The 17,949-nt window shown below is 41.1% G+C and overlaps 1 protein-coding gene across 1 annotated transcript in view; it reads right to left on the reverse strand.

Annotated features, from left to right (window-relative positions):
• smad3a (SMAD family member 3a) overlaps positions 1-17,610 on the reverse strand; it is a 38,729-nt gene extending 21,119 nt beyond the window's left edge. The window contains exon 1 of the mRNA XM_050053277.1: positions 16,899-17,610. Within this exon, the coding sequence (XP_049909234.1) occupies positions 16,899-17,101 (203 nt within the window). The 5' untranslated portion in view covers positions 17,102-17,610. The remainder of the gene's footprint in view (positions 1-16,898) is intronic.
• Positions 17,611-17,949: the final 339 nt, after the last annotated feature.

Genomic DNA, 17,949 nt, shown 5'->3' on the forward strand with positions numbered 1-17,949 from the left:
CAAACATATACACTGTGTGTGTGTTCAGACTGGCGATGGTCCGAGCAGTGCTGAACAAACACACGCACACACACATACACACACTCTCCCTGTGGGCTCAGACCTTTTGACATGAACTCTGTACAACTCTCTGCCAAGCTTCGAACTCAAATGAAAGTCTAAGCTCACTAAAAAGATGCCAGCAAACAGTGTAAGGAGCTGCATGCCTTTTAGAGTCTACTTTTTGTTTTCCAGTGTTCGTAGCTGCTGCTCTCATGTTTTATCTAAAAATCACAAGAAATGATTTAGACATTTCAGATGCCTGAAAGTGCATGTAAACATCAGGGTCTCTGGTCACAATCTGTCCTATGAGAGCACAGAGGGGGGAGGACAAAGTGGATGATGGATAAAGAAAGGAGGGTGCTGCTGGACAATAGGGCTGGCAGACTGTCTCAGCAGCTCAGGGCAGCTCAGAGTGTCTGTGACGGGGCCCCTAAACCCCCTCCTTCCCTCTCCTCCGTCTGTCCCACTGTCCCACTATCCCGACTGCCCTGCCTCCGTCCCAGTACTGAGTGAGCGGTGAGGGTGGGGGCGCAGGGCTGAAATGGCCTTTGTGCCTTTCATAAAGTCTGTGGTCGGTCTGTCGAGACACGACCAACAGGGCTGCAGTCCAATGACATTTAGCAGAGAGCTGCTGTCTTCCAACAACAACACGTGAAGACGCAAATCATTCACTAATTCTGGAGAAGGGGCGACAATGAAGTTCTGGTTTTGAAACTTGACACAGGGCTTGTTGGTGATTTGATTTTCCCTAAAAGTGCCTCATCTGCTTCTACTACGTTACATTAATAAATGTATTTTCAACCCATGATGAATCTGTTTTTGTGTGTCAGTTGTTACAGGTTAATCCCTTGTTGTGTCACTACTCAAAAAATCTGTAACCAAAGAATTACACAGAATTAATTACATTACATAATGACAAAAATAGTCACAATTTCAGTTCTCTCTCTCTCTTTCTGCACGCTCATTTCTCATCTCTCCCATGAGATCTGGTTCTAGGGAAGTGGTTAAATGTTATTTAAAAAACATTAACATTGAATTAAAGCCCCTACTGGAAACACCTGTTCAGAAAAGCTGAGCAGCATCCACATTCAGCTCTAGTGTCAGGAGGACGACCACAATCCAGATGTGCACTGACCCTTCAGTTCTGTCACTGACATGAGTTTAACCCATGTCACTGTGTTGTATAGACCAAAAACAGATATGCATTAAAACGATGCAACGGACTGTGTTGGTCGGAGGGTGTTGTTTCAGATACTGGTGAGACAATCAAACAATCCAGGAAGGCCGGTTTACAAAAACAGACTCATGAGTTTTAAATCCCATCAGACGCCAAAATAGGGCTGGTCATCATGGTTATCGTAATATCGTTGTCGTATCATACGTGTTGCCATTTTCTGGTTTTAAAGGCTTTGTTACAGTTAAGTGATTACATTTTCTGAGCTTATCAGACTGTTGTAGCTGTTTTATCATTCGCCTTTACCCATTTAGTTATTATATCCACATTACTTATGATTATTTATCAAAAATCTCATTCTGCAAATATTTTTAAAAAGCACCCAAAGCCAACCCTACAATATCAGCAACTTCAATATGAAGAGATATTGTCATGGTTTTTGATTTTCTTTATACTACCAAGTCCTGAGCTAAAACCCTACACAGAGGTTTATAATAGTGTGAGACAGGATTTTATGAAGTTATTATGACAACAGTAATTTCATTTACAGGAAGTTGTATTTGTTTTTGGCTAATCCAGGTAACTAAACACCTGAAAAGAAGGCACCCCATCCCGATGCAAAAATTCTGTTAACAAAATACTCAGTTTTTCTTGCAATATTACCAGAAACAGTAAAGGGATGACTAGAAGGGCACTCGGAGAGTACAGACCTTCGCCCAAGTCAAATGCCCTATCTCGCAATGTTAACAAAGTGAAAAAGAGTTTGTGTTTCTGTGATGACATTGCGATCTGCTCCAAGATGTAATAAGTTACTCCTTGGCCAATGCTACACTCTTCCACCAAGTTTTATGAAAATCAGACCACAAGATTTTCCATAATCCTGCTGATAAACAGTCAAACCAACAAACCAAACTGAAAACATAACCTTCTTGGAAGAGGTAACTATCTAAGTAGAAAAAGTACAGTACTCGCATCAGTCAACTCTACTTAAAACAGAATACTGTCTCATGGTTGCATTGCATTCTGGTCTGCTAAAGCCAAAAGTCAGTAGAGAAATTAATCTCTTCTGCAAAACTGTGAGACTAAAAACATAAAGCTGGCCAATTATTCAATTAAGATTAGTGGACTGGCACAAAATGATTTGGTTTTGATAATTTATCAATCATTTCAATCATTACTCAGCAAAATTCCAAACATGTTCCGGTTCCAGATTCTCAATATATGCAGAGTTTTTTGTCTTAGGTTGTATTAAACTGATTAACTTTGAGGTTTTGGATGAAAACAAGATATCAAAAGATTAACTGAGAAAACAATTGAAAGACCAATCAATGATAAAAAAAAAATAGGGGGGCAAATAAAAACTTGCTCTGGGTCTGTTTATCTACACATGGACAATTTCACAAACGTCTGATTGATAACAAAACATTCTTTCTTTCTTATTCAGATTTTTTGTTTCATACAAATATTTCATCATTGAAAGGCAGCAGTCATCAACTTGATCACAGAAAGAAAATGCTTAAAGTGCTCAAAGTCTTGGCTTGTGAGTTCATTCCAGCAGTGGTGTAACTCACACAGACGAACGTATTCCACACACACACCTCCCACTCTCTCTGGAAAACCCATCAAACTTCTCCTTTTCTTACAAAAGCAGGAGGGGGGTGTGAAGGAAGAGAACCAAGAATAGAGTGTGAGAGAAAAGCAAGTCCGACTGTAACCCACAGGTGATATCATGGGGCTGGAGTGCGCTGGGACCAGTGAAGGATGTGAAATAAGAAACCAGCAGACAGATGACCGGCAAGGCTAGACGACAAATAACATAGTCTGGCCTCAAAAACGGGGACACAATAGAGGACTGGGAACTATTAGTTTTACTGCTAATAGTCAATGAGCTGAGCAGCCTCTCTTTCTGAATCAAAATGATGAATGACTGAAAATATTCCAGATGCAAGTCATCAATTCATTTTTCCTAAAAAGTTTTTTTTTCCTACAGTAGGGCAGAGTGTAGGCAGGTCTACTAGTCCAGTGAAATGAATCTGTTCATTCTTTTAAACCACATCATTCATCCTCCACCTGGATATGATATCCCACAAAGTGAAATTTCAATCATCACAAAGAAACAATTTGCAGCATGTTTGAATACTGAGTGTGATTTGATAAACAACTGATAAACACTTGACAAATTGAAAATATTACATGGGACTCAGTGGCTAGAAACAACTGAGCTTCACTGACAACTTAAACTTAAGATTTAATACAGCTTTTGTTATTTAACATGGCGTCTCCATGTTTGATAACTAATCATTCCTGTTACTTTTAGAGACTAGTTTTAGATTAGTTTGTTCAGTAACTTTAGCTACAAAAGTTAACCTCGACATCAGTCCCACGACTTCCTTCAGTGGCTGACAGTGGGGTGAATATTTTTCTGAGCTGACGGGAAGAGATCTGAAATATAGGCCAGAAAAATAAGCTGTATGAGCTCAGATGTCGCTACAACTCAAAACTAAACAAACAAACAAAAAAGCTGTGGCAAGTGCTTACTGTCCAACTTACAAAACATGCTCCTTCAACATTCACACTGAGGATACTGAGAGAAAAGTACACTTCTGTTGAAATACCAGCAAAAAATAAGGTTTCCCATCCTTAACAAATCAAGCCCCGTTTCTACTAAGCAGTCCGGTTCAGTTCAGTTCAGTTCAGTACACATTTTTTCCGTTTCCACTGTGAAAAGTTGAGAATGGCACCAATCGAACCGTTCCTTTCCATCGCCATTTTTCGTCACCCCTCTGTTGGGGTACCTAGCACACTGCTCCAGTACTAAAAAGGTGGAGCTAGAGACACTGCAGTCTGTTAATTGGTCAATAGATTGTAGGGAGCTCAGGGAGCAAGAGTGACCTGAGTTGTGGCTGGTTTTGAAGCTTATGTAACCACTGTTCATACTGTGGCAAGCTTTACATACATTAGTAAACTTGGCGGCAACTTTTAAGGTGGAACGTTTACTTGAAATGTTACTCAGTGCATGGGCTGATGACGTGACTCCACCAACACACTTCAAATTTCAATATGACAACTTTTCCATTCCATTAGTTTTTATTCTCTCTCTTGGATGACTTGCGATTTTAGAAATGAGTGGATCTTCAAGTGTTTAAAAACATATGTAAATTTCGACCACATTACGTGAAGTGCATATATTCTAATCCTCACTTGAGAAAAAAATAACCTTGCAGAGCCTTGTTCTGGTGCACTCCGGCAACACTACACCCCTGCTCTTGCCTGAGAAGGACTCAATGCACAAACAAATATCCCATATTCCCATCACGAGACTCTCATTCCAGCCTGTTCTTTTTTGTTCTGAAAATGTCTGCGTGCAACCCTGTTCTATGGACGACAAACAAGGTGCAGACGTTTAATAGGTGGAAACGCTAAACCAATCCAGGGTCTAGTTACATGTCCGTAGGAGTTACTTTTGGTTCCAAAGGTACTATACTGAAAGTTTTTGGTGGAAACGGGGCTTTACCTTCTATGGACAAACATAAGAGTTTTTCTGAATTGCTTAGCAAGAGAGTAGACAATATTTGTCATCCTTCTATCCATCCCTCCATATTGTAAACTGGTTATCTGATCAGTATTGTGGGGGCTGGAATCTGTGCATTAAATCAACTACAAGAACACTGAAGACACTAAAAAACACTCAGGTAGATTAACTTTATATCTTTACTTCACATGAATCAACTAAATAAAGAAGGCTGGTATGCACATTGCTGACCACTGGATAACCAAAATGTTCCTACTAGTGATGTGTGCGTCAGGGTTTTTTTTTTTTTTTTAATACCCACACCCACATTATGAGCCCCAATCTGCACTACACTTTAATCATCCAATAAGACTCAACCGGACCCACAACCTGCCATCTTTATGCATTATAATAGCAACAACTGTCAGGACTGAAACAGGACTGATGCAAAAGACTGAACTGTGACACTTTGACTGAGGACGTTGACCGAGTGTTGGAGTTTCAGTCGCGGTTTCAGAACCGTTACACCCCTACTTAACATAGGCAGAGATAGAAGAACTAAAGCAGACTTTAAATGCTGAAATTCAGTTTTAAATCAGGAACTATCTGATCAAAGAATAAGTAAACAAGATTACGAATCGCATGCCTGAACAGTGTACAAAGAGACAAACATATTCACACCTTACAAACAGTTTTGAGTCTCCAACTCATCACGTGTTTCTGAACTGTGTACGGAAATCGGAGTACCCAGGGTTCCAAGCAGTCCAGGCAAATTAAGGCATTGTTAAATATCACTAGTACTTCACAACCTAGATGGTGGCATGTCACAAGAAAATTTAAGGATTAATATTTTGATAACAGGGTACATTACAACAGTAAAATTCTCTACAAATTGTGGCAGATGAGGTCCCTGACGTCAAAATCTTGTGTTGCTATATTTGGTATCTTTGACAGTTAAGTGTCTGCATAGCTCTTTGGTGGACTTAAGTTTCGGGTTCTTCAACTCTGGCTGAAGTGGTGCTCTCATCTCATCTGTTTCTGACAACCTAATAGAATACATGACTACAGATGATTTTTGTCAACCAGAGTCCCATAAGGATTCTTGTCTGTCTTTTTAAGTGAGTCATGGGCCACTGTGGTATCTTTGACGATGTTCGCTATTTATCCCCAACAACATCCCACAACATCCTTTTACCAACCTTCTCAGCCATCCATTGCTCTCTTTCTGTGTTTTAAGATGTTTACTTGTACTTGTGGCTTAAACGTAATGTCCACCTCTCTTTTTAAACCACTGCTCCTTCACATCAAGTTGTTTTGCCACACACATCCAGCTGTAGTCCAGCAACCCAGAGCAGCAGCAGCAGCAGTAGTGGTGGTGGTGGTGGCCAGTGGAGCACAAAGACCGACTTGTTGTCTGGTGAACGTGTCTGAGTACATATGTGTGTATGTGTTTCTGCGCTGTGCACGTGCACTCCCCCGCAGATAGTGAGAAGGCCAAGTCGAGGCAGAGCTGTCTCTCTAACCCCCTCCACCCCTGGAGCAAGCCGAAAACCAAACAGCAGCCGACGCCCTCCTCAAGGCCCCGGCAGGCAGAGGGAGCATTCCTCTGAGCTGACTAACCACACACACACACACACACACACACACACACACACACACACACACATACAGAGTTTCAACATGTACGATGACTTAAAATCCATTTGATATTAGTAAGCGGCCTGAATGCGGTAATCATATTTTCTGTTAGTACATAATGACTTAAAACTACATGACAGTTCATGCAGTCCAATGTGATTCAGTGTGATTTCAATTAGCCTGTTAAAAAAACTGTTTCATCCCTCATCTTGTCTTTTTCTTATTAATAATCAGCTGCTACCCATTTAAACATCGCAAATATCAGAAATAATATATGTTATTGTGCATATTGGTATCATAATATCATCACTGTATGAAACAGTAAACAATTAAATTAAATTATTACCCAGCAGTAGCAGCCGGGTGAAGTCACTGAGCTTTGACTCATTCAGGTTTTTTTCAGGTTAATACTCTTTGGTTACAAGGTAAACAACACAACACAGGTATTGTAGTCTTCAAACACACACACATACACACACGGTGCAGCAGTATTCACTTTCTGTCAAGCAAATCAAACAATGACAGGAATCCTGAACCCAACTGTCGAGGGCAGCTTATTACCATCATTAGAGTAGCCAACCACACACAGACAGACAACACACATAAACTCTCTGTGACCTGTGTTGTATCGTGTCCCTGTCGAACAATGCTGTCTCGGATGACTCAGGTGTGATACTTGACATGAAAGCTAAGTGAATGAGAGGCAAAGAGGGAGAGATAGTGTGTGTGTGTGTGTGTGTGTGGGTGTAAAAAAGAGATAGTAGACAGAAGCACAATAAAGATAAAGTTGCGAGAAAACAGCAAGGAGGGAATCAGCAAGGATCTCCCACATACTTAAATGTATTGATTCTTTAAGTGTCCGTTAAAAATACAGTTATTATATAGATACTGTGATTATTTTATGATTTCCAGTCAGACTTCATAAATATTGGACTTTGCAAAGGGTGCATCATGATATTAACAAGATAGGCAACGTACCTTGTTGGAGAATCTAATCTAGAGCTGCCCAGAATTAATTTATTGGTCTATTGACAGAAAATTAATCAACAACTTTTTAATAATTTATGAAAGGCTATTCCTGCCAGTGCGACGAAAAAAAGATCCTGTAAGTCATTATCATAAAAATGGAAGTCATTACTTTGAGGAAATTTGCCTTTATTTTGAGATACTAACTCATTTGTTTGAGATAAGTAAGTCATTATTCTGAGAGAGTTTGTCATTATAGTGACTTACAGATAGCTCTGCAAGATAAGCAAAAAAAAAACAAAAATCACATTGTGATTGTTTTGACAGAGACTGTGATTGCAATATGAGTCACAAAGTGAAAACGGTAATTTTTACAATATAAAAATGATGACGATGTGATTTTTGCTTAGGTCTGTACCAAATGCGCATGTTCCCTTACATCTGAAATACGATTTGTATGCACTGGCATCTCTGTAGCGACTAAATGCTTCTTCTATAATGACACATTTCACCTTTATGAAAAAAGTTGCAGCTCCTACGATTTGGATATTGCACTTGGCCATGTTGTGATTTCGATAATATTTCCATTTAATTGAGCAGCCCTGCTTGCAGGATCTTTTTTTTCATCACACTAGCACTAGTTTAAGTCGCTTTTTAATCAAAAATGACAAATTTGTTGGTTAAAGCTTGTCAAATGTGAGAATTAGCTGCTTTCCTGTGTCTTAACTTTATAGTTAATTGAAAATATTGGGGCATGATAAATAAATGAGGCATTTGATGATGTTTTCTGATGTTTTATAGACCACACAAACAATTTATAGATTGTGAAAATAATGCCAGCCTGTAAAATAAAGCTTTGGTTCAACTTAAAAATCCACTCCAAATTTGTTTTCAAATCTGGACTTGACTTGGGCAGGTGTTGCTTTAAGGTAAATCTCTGGGTGTATCATCATCATGTCTATTTCCATTGACAAAAAAGCGACATTTGTTGTTTCAGCATTTCACTTGCGGTGTCATCTACCAACTTCAACCACAGTAAGAAAACAATAGCATCCATCACACATGATGGCTAACAACTGATTCACGAGACGTAGTGGCAATATGAAAATCACTAGGAAGCACAAACAAACATTCCCACACAACTCAGACAAACAATACGCATTGATAAAAACAGGATACGCAGACCTCTGCTATGCCAAATGACAGGATGTGTAGGGCGGCTATGTGTACTGTACAGTGTGTATGTGCGGTATTCAAGCAGACCTGGTGTGCCTAAATATCTTCTTGACACAGTAGCTGCAGTGTCTGTGTGTCATTTAATGTGTGTCATCCAGACACACTCAGACACGCTTCTTTTGATGCTCAACTGCTGACTATCTGGAAAACACAACAACTCTATCTCAGCTATTAGCGTGTTTCTTTTTTTGCATGCCAACCACAGTAACCACAGTCTCCCTCAGATAAGCCTGAGAATCCAACACGCTGCCTCTTGCCAAATATTCTGTCTCCTTCTCTTCCTTCATCTAAACCTTTGGCTCTCTGGTGTACCTTTCTCTTTCCTATTATGAGCTCCTCAAATTTCTCCCCTCTGTTGTTTTCACTCTTTTTATACTATCTTATTCTGTCTATCATTTGTATCCTCCCTCATTAAATCACACCTCCGCCCTCCCCTGCAGCCCAGACACAACACTGGGAATCCCCAACTCCACTCCACATCCCTCTGTATTTCCCTTTATCTCTCACATACTTTCTCTCACTCTGTCACTTTCTCAGAGCTCGACACCACAGCATGAATCTGTATGAAATACGATTATATGATGTTAACATATTAACCTGTTAGTGCTGTGAAGAGGAAATAGCCATTTTTACACACAGAGATTGTGCTATAGGGCCGCAACAACGCCCCTTCTTTATGCCGCCTTTGCATTTTTACACAGAATGAAACAACGACGGCAGCATGCCACTCCTGTGATATTAGATGGTATGCCGTCATTACAAAATCAAATAGGTGTGACGGGTGTGACATTTAACACATTAGCCTCTAATGTGACACATAACTTATGTGCTTTATAAACAATAACAATGGCATAATTAACTCCTCTGCTCAGACGTTAGGGAGCTCACGGACCTCATTGTTTTCCCAATTTGCGGACATTTACAGCCACTGTTCTTCTTCTTTGAGTTAGCCACTAAATTCTCCTGCGGTGGGTCACAATCAAAACGTCACACCCGTGCCATCCACAATCCCGTTCTTCCAGCTTTCCCGTTTATACAGACATCGTTCTGGCACTGTTACTACCTCCATTCCCGGCTCAGAGGCAAGACAACTCTGTCCCCCCTTTCCACAACCGTACTTTTAAAAGAGAACTACAAGGCAGAATAACGGTGCAATATTCCCGCTTTGAACAGGCAGTGTTAAAGGGGCTAATGGGATATGTGAGTTTTAAGAATGACGACAAACAGAACTTTTTTATCAAAGAATAAGTAAACAAGAGCACAAATCTTGACTCAAAATGGTGACCACATGTTTCTGTAATTAGAGGATTACCACAGGACCACTATGGGATTGCAAAAGTAAATCTATTGGTTTTGACTTCAAGCTGTTTCAGTCATAAATTGTGCTGTTCTGGATCACAGCGACACCTCTACATGGTTGTGGACACAGGTCTTGTCCTGTGAATGGATAGGGGTCTCTCTGTTCTTCTCTTCCGCTTTGTAATGGATGCAGCTCTCTTCTTCTCAGTCCATATTCTTTTTTGTTTCATCCCATCTTTTATTTCTGCGCTTGGGATTCCTTCACTCCCTCCCTCCTGCCCTGACATGCAGCAGGGTGAATCAGACTGTCGTCTCGCTGCCAGGAGGGATGTGTGTGGACAAGACCAAAGCACTCCCCAGCACTGGCCAAAACCCAGACTAAGTAAAGGTAGGTAAGAATGAGGAATCCACTCCCCCAGGCTTTGTGAAAAGACATAACACACACATACATGCAACACACATCTTGAATAATTCTATTTAATTTCCCACCAGTGTTCCACCACTCAACTGCTGCTGGAATCCAACATTATTTTGCTGCTCTATAAGCTCCTATTAGATCCTTTCCCCCCTTTTTAACCACTGTGAGACATAGAACCTAAACTTTAATGTGTTTATCTTTCAGTTAAGGACTGTTTGTCTTCCCTACACAGTTCTGTTAAAAAGTTGTCTCTGTTCAAACATGACAGGACAGTTACAGATGGGTACACAATGTTTGTGTCATAATTGCCATTTGGCATGCAAGACTAGACAATGCAAGGATTTACTGAGAGACTGTACCTCTGTACCTCTGACTAATTTCCATTCATTGTTACATAAGTTGTAGTTTGTAAAAGTCTCTCTTCAGAATCAAATCTGCCCCTTCAATGCGATGTTCATGATCAAGACCCTTGATCAAGAACTTGCACGGTACATTTTTCACTTCATTTTTTCACTTTCCTTCATTTTTTTTTGACATTTTATAGGCTTAACCCTCAGAGACCCGCAGGACGCCAGCAATCTTGGCTGATATTAGCAAGTCAGTGGCAATTTTATGTGAAATTAGACAACCTAAGGCATCGACCAGTATCAACCATGTCATGCTAGCTTGTCGGAAAAGGGGCTAAATAATGCTCCAAAGTTCAAAAGGGTCCCTAGAGCTCTCACCTCAAGATATCTAAATGAAAATGGGTTCTATAGGTACCAAAGAGGCACCCCGGCCATAGCTCAGTCAACAGTCCGCTTGGGAGCTGGAGGGTAGCTGATTCAAGTCCCTGTACGGACCAAAAGTATGGAGCATTAATTAATAGCTGGAGAGGTGCCAGTTCGCTTCCTGGGCACTGCTGAGGGGCTGTTGAGCAAGGCCCTGAACCCCCAACTGCTCGGGGTGCCCGTCCAAGGCAGCCCCCTCGCTCGGACATCTCTCCATTTAATGCATGTATAGGTCCTGTTTGTGCACGTCTGTGTATTTTGGGCCTGTGTGTATATGACAACAGTGTAAATCAAGATAAAAATATGTAGTTCTTGAAGAAATCTCCAAATGTCAAAAGCTTTTCATACCAAATCATAACATGGATTTTTCTATGGTGTTCCTCAAGGTCCTGAGCATTTTTTTGGAGATTTTATCAATTCTCGAGTGGTCTATAAAATGGCTTAATTTTGCACCAAAAATGTAGCCTGGAAATCCAGACCCAAATCTAGAAAGATTTAGGGTCTGGCCATGAGTAATGAAAATGGCCCATCTCGAAGGGCGGCACCAAGCTTGCATTTGTAAATATCACTGCTCGCAATTGGATAACACTACGACCAATCAGAACAATACACGGGGTGATGTATATGCTTAGCTACCAGCGGAGCTAACTGGTAGATTAGACTCTTGCCGTATCCAGTCGGCAAAACAGCAAAAACGTCCTTCTTGCAAAGGAAAGATTCGAGCGCCGTCTTCTGTTCCTCTTTTAGAGAAAAAGCCAAGTCTAACTCGTTCATTGTATCGGCCAAAGCCGTTTCAAACAACTGGTGTTCATCCGTAGCCATCTTGCAATGTTTACTGACTGATTCCGGACTTCATCGTCACAGTGCTGTCGTCACCTGTTTAGCTCGCCTCTGGCCCGCCTATATCAGATACACCGATGTGATTGGTGCAGCTCGGTTTCATGGGCATAGGTAATGAGCATCATTACTGACTGCCAGAGTGACTCGCTGAGCAAATTCAAATTGTGCTCTCGCGAGAACTCTGGATTTCCAGGGTACCAAAAATGTGTAACATATGGTATCAATCCGAATATTGCTTCAACGACTTATGAGACATAACTGAACATGTGAATGGCATACTTCTGTTATGTTCTTGAAAGTTAAGTATGTATAAGAACATACAAGATGATAAAATGATGTATAGGTATCACCTCTATGTGGCATATACTGTTAACCCTTCTATCTTCCTCGAAGGATTCCCCCATAAAAAGACAAAAACGGTCTATGGTGGGTTTCAGAGGGTGAACAATGACTTGAGTAATCAAAAAAATTATGAAAATAGCTGTTAGTTGCAGCCCTTCAGTACATACACAAAATGTTACATAATGCGACAGTGTAAAATTACAGGAAACAATACACGCCCGACAGAAGTTTTCACACAAGTCTGCTTTAATGGTCTGCCTGCTAATTACATCAGGCATGCTTGGTGTGGGTCGATGTTAATACTGCTATTCCTTCTTAAATCACAAAATTAAATACATATAGTTTTGCTACAGGTTTGCTTGTCAGTGTGAACTTGAGAAAATGTGTGTAGCCTGCGTCAGAAATGTATGCACTCAGACCTAATATTGTATCTTGAGGAAGTAACCAATATAGAAACTTGCAGTACACTATTGTTGCAGCGTAACTAACGGCAAGTGTAGAGTACATAACACTGAGAGTCACATAGATACATGTCTTACAGAAGGAACTTGGTAAATGCTTGACTGCTTAAAGAGTGAACCAACAAAATATACTGTGTGTAAATGTCCCCTAGAAGGACACAAATAAGACTTTCTGACAGCTTAGGATAACATCAAATTAGTGCCTTCCAAAAAAGTTACAAATTACTATTGTAAAGACAAAAAAACATCCTGGTCTGACAAAAAATGACTTGGTTAGGATTAGGAAAAGGTCATGGTTTGGGTTAAAATAGTCTGAGTGGGCGGAAGTTCGCTGCAGAGATCAGCCTTTCATTGGGCGGAACGAGCCACCCGCTGAAGTCCCGCCCTACCACCTCCGGTTGTGTAGCAGTTTTCAACCGTTTTCAACACGTCCTTTACTAACTTTTGCGGTGTTTGATCTTGCGGGGTTGTAGCCATTTTTCTGCCATGGTTCGCGTCCTGTAGGCGATATTTTTGTGGGCGTGTTACACCAAAACCTGTTTCCCCCCGGCAATATTTTTGCAAACGCAGCCGGGCTGTGGCACCGCCCAGAACAATTGTGATTGGTTGAAAGAAGTACAAGCAGCCGGGGTGTTTTTTTCTTCAATTTCAAAGTGAGAGTCGGCCCAGCCAGACCTTTCTTTTCTTGAGAAAGGTCTGGTGAGTGAGACTAGGGTTAAAATAACTTTTTTGGTTTATGTTAGGGAAACACTGTGGTTTGGGTAAAATCCCTACTTCCTTAAGGTTACAGGACCTTTATCGTCTTGGTTAAGGTCAAGGAACAATCATTGCTAAAAGAAAATAACACTGACTGCTGGTGTCGTCAATTGGGACAAAAGTCAAATTTTCAATGGCCACTGAGGGCTTTGGAAAATTTAGTTATGGGGCACTTGCATTTTAACCACATATTTACCAACACACAGGTATAACTGAAACAGACTTAGCTTCTGTTAATAAATGCACGATGTGGTAAAGTCATTTTTGTTAGTCATCCTTTCAAGTTCAAACAGTGCCGGCTACCGCACTTCACATCCATCATTGGAAACTAGTAGACTTTCAAGGCCTGACGCATTTTACACACTAGTGTTTGTGACTAACCCAAGTTTACAGCTCATAGGAAGAGAGGACTTTAAAAGGAGAAAGAGGGAGAAAAAGAGGGAGGGAGGGTAGGTCAACACCACAATGCCACAATTGCCTGTTGTTGAGTGACTAAGGCTTGAACTTGGACAGGAGCCTCAGCGTTCACTTTGCTTACTGCTCCTGAAAAAAAGTGAAAACAGCTCACTGTGAAAACCACAATGATCTAAAAGGCACGTAAAGCAGCAGCCCTGCCCGAGTGATAGGCACAACCTGATGTGCTGTTAAAAGGCCTTTGTTTCCTACTTCGAATTGGAATTTAAATCAAAGTGACTGTGACAAATGTTTTTTCATGGAATGCGGGCTTTATCTCCAGTGTAAACATATTGGGACATACACACACATCGCCCACATAAACCACCCACACACCGCCCACACCCAAAAATAACTGTGTCTGGACCAAACACACCAAGTTGTGATACCATGGCTTCTAACCAGAGACCGTCATGCTGTTTTAAATGTCATCTAGCTGACAGCTGACAGCTGGCTTTCCTAAATCTCCTAACCATCTAATTTTTTTACCACTTGGCAAGGTAGATCGAAGGACAAACTTACTGGAAGGAGCTACTTAAGACAAACCTATAAACAGCCTTAACTTTGTTTGACACAACTGGAAAACATAAGCCTTGAGATTTCAAAATCCACTTCTGGCACATGGCCCTTTAAGAGATGACATCTGAATCAGCTGTGATGAGTAAATTGCCTGTTTCCCCCTTTTTCAGTACTGATAATCCTACCTAAAATTCCCTCAACAGATACTTGATCTGCTAATCCACCACCGGATGCAACTACTGACTCAATCAATGCGCATCGCCTGCTTCTTCAGGCACTCAGCATCACGGCAAACCGTCATCAAGAGGGGTAGCGATGCGCCTCATCAGGGAGTTCATATGTCAGAGAGATAGGAGCTGACCTCCTCATGGACAGGCCTAAACACGCAGGCAGCTGCTGTCAGTGAGCCAGAACGTTGGGGAATTAATAGAAACAGCAGCTCTCCAGGGACACTGTTAGCCCACACTGACAGCCAGCTCTGATCTGGGGTCATCTTAATGCACTCTCCCTCTTCCCCTCTGCATTAGTGGTGGGCAACATGAAACCTGGATCATGACAAACATTATTTAACTTTCCGGGTAGGCTTAACTTTGAACGCTGGCCCAGGCCTGTGCAAGCTGTGATATGCACACTTGTGGCAATAAAGAATGTGGGAGTGCCCTGCGCGGGGTTCAATTTTCATCTGACACACAGTATGCTATTAAATCTAAATTGCCCACACATGCTAGTGAGATTCTGTGGACACAAGCAAACCTTTGAGGCCTTTATTTGTTACTTACAACCTGCAAAAATAGTAGAGATGTAAAAATAGCTGCGAACATACACTCTGTTGCCAGTTTATTAGTTACAACTAACTGAAACTAATGAAGTCTAATATGACAACCCTGCAATACCAATACCTTACTTTCATTAAGGTTCCAATGTTTAGTTTTTGTTGAGACTATTATAAAGAGGCGTTGATTCAACTTCATTATCATTTAGGAGGCTGTCGATTGTGCGGCTGTTGAATTTCTTTGAACACTTATTTTCCATTATTTATAATACAGTCAAAGGATTGTTTTCATTACTGATCCATCTGCCAATTATTTCCTTGATTTATCGACTTATTGTTAGGTCAAGATGCCTGAAAATTGTTATAAATGCCTTTTAAATACACAGTCCAAGGAGATGAACTCAAAAGTTTTGTGTCCAAAACCACAAGATATCTAGTTACGACCACATATGACAGAGTAAAACATCAAAACCTCTCAACTGAAAAGATGGAAAAAACAGATGTTCAATATTTTCACTTGAAAAATGACTCCAATAATTTATCGATTATCAAATGGACTATAATTACTGTCACTGCAGCTTCACCCTCACTGATATACTGTATGTAAATTGTACAAAATTCTGCTGAGTGTGCAAAGAAAACTGACTCTGAGTGTACATAATAGATGCTGTCCTTTTATCTCAAAATGCAATTTACATGTAGTGTGTTAGGATCTGCACTACACATGCCTACTGTAACTGCTGCAAATGTTCACTATACCTAGGGTATTCACATCTAGCCCTTACTGTTTGTTATGTCCATTTTACCACTATGTATTTCTACATCACTCTGCACTTTATTTCTGGTTAGATGCTACACTGCATTTTGTTGCTCAGACTTTTGTCAGACATCGTCTTTGTTTACAAACAACACCTCACCAGCTCTTACCTGTAACAGCCTCTCATCAAGGCATGGAAGTGAGTGCTTATTATTGAGCCTAATGCATAAAACTACAATAACTAATTTGTTGTTGAATGCAGGTGTTGATTGTTTATTTTAAATAACTTGCTGATGGACAAATGGTTGTACAGATGCAATGAAAGGAGACACAGGAGCCCAGCTCCACAGACTCGCCTACGCACTAACACCCACAGCGATAGAAAGCGTCCCAGATTAAGGCCAAGTTATATAACTTGGACTCCATTTGTGCTTTTGCATTGCATGTGCGCTGCTGGCCACTCAATGCACTCACTATGTCCCCTCATTCAACAACATTACTTTAGTTAAATGTCAATTCGATGACAAGAAACTGCTGAAAATGTTTCAGGTCACTTAAACAAAGTGCACATATGATGGCATGGCAGCTAACTGACTGCGATGATTTGCTAGCTTTCCTTATGGACCACTGTTAGCTCGTTAAGCATACTTACATAACTTATATTAGCCACCTGTGTAATCAACGTAAAGGAAAGCAGGACTCTGAAATATTGACGCGAGGCAGGAAGTGGAAACTTATCAGTCAAGTGAGGATGCCGTAACGTTACATGTGTGTATATAGGTATAGGTGAACATGCTACATACAGTTAGCTAAACACTGGGATAACATTTGAGTTTTGTGTAGCAAATCTGTAATTAAACGTCTGGACTGGAGTAGCCCCCCCTCAGCAAGCTAGGATGCTGACTTCACGGTCACCATCAACACAGCGCTCCAACTCCCCTTACCTCGGTATAGTGATGCATTTTGTGTTGATATTCTGGGTGGTGATTGCTTTCTCCAGCTCGTCCAGCTGTCCTGTCTTCTTCAGCTTCTTCACCAGACTTTTCACCGCCTTTTCACACCATTTCTCCTCCTGGCCGTTCTGCTCTCCCTTCTTCCAGCCCAAAAGTCTTTTGACAATGGGGGGAGTGAAAGGCAAAATTGACATCTTGAGTTCAGTTTAAAGTCCTTCCAGTGTCGAGAAGTCCCGGCGGTTTGGACAAAACACGGAAACAAACTGCTCCTTAGACGGTCCAAACAGTGGAGATGAAGTTGTTAGTGAGCTAAAATATATATTATTGTTGTTTATTAGACGCCACACAGAAGCATCCCGGAGTTAAACCCTCCAGTTTAAGCGCACTCTGTCTGGCTCGAGCTCAGCGGTGAACTGTGCACCGGTAGTCTGTTGCGCTGTGGATTTAGTGCCACTCCGCCAGGGAAGCTAGTCCCGTCTGCACCTCTTCAAACCGGAGTTATTTTAAGTACAACCAACGCAAGTCGCACCTAAACTACGTCTTTAACTCCACCAAAGGCTCAAACATTGAAGCAAATGTACCTCGCTAGTGTTTTCCCCACTTTGCTGCGTTAACCTCCGATCAGCAAAGTTTTGTTGAGTTCAGATTCATCCGCCGTGCTGGGTCCCCCCGACTAAAGTCTGCAAGAAGTCTGCATCAAATGCAAATGCAGGGGCTGCTGCTGAGAGTTACCATTCAGGCTGCAGACTGCACAGCAGACCTGCGAGAGGCCAGCCCGAGCAGCTGACCAAATGTTCTGTCCTGATATTGCACAATCTCTGCCTTTTCCCTGCTATTGCTCCCTGATAAAAATGACATGTGGCTGTGCCCTTAGTAAGCTGTCACAATCACACACATGCACAGATACACAAATATGCTTTATTTTTTTCTTTATGAATCCTCTTGAAAACTCCCCAAAATGAAATCATCCATCTGTTTCAGTTTATCTACGTAACGTAATTATAGTCCAAAGAGGGCCATGATGTTCTTACCTCCTTATTTC

Source organism: Epinephelus moara, chromosome 1, assembly GCF_006386435.1.
Source record: "Epinephelus moara isolate mb chromosome 1, YSFRI_EMoa_1.0, whole genome shotgun sequence".
Taxonomy (NCBI): domain Eukaryota; kingdom Metazoa; phylum Chordata; class Actinopteri; order Perciformes; family Serranidae; genus Epinephelus; species Epinephelus moara.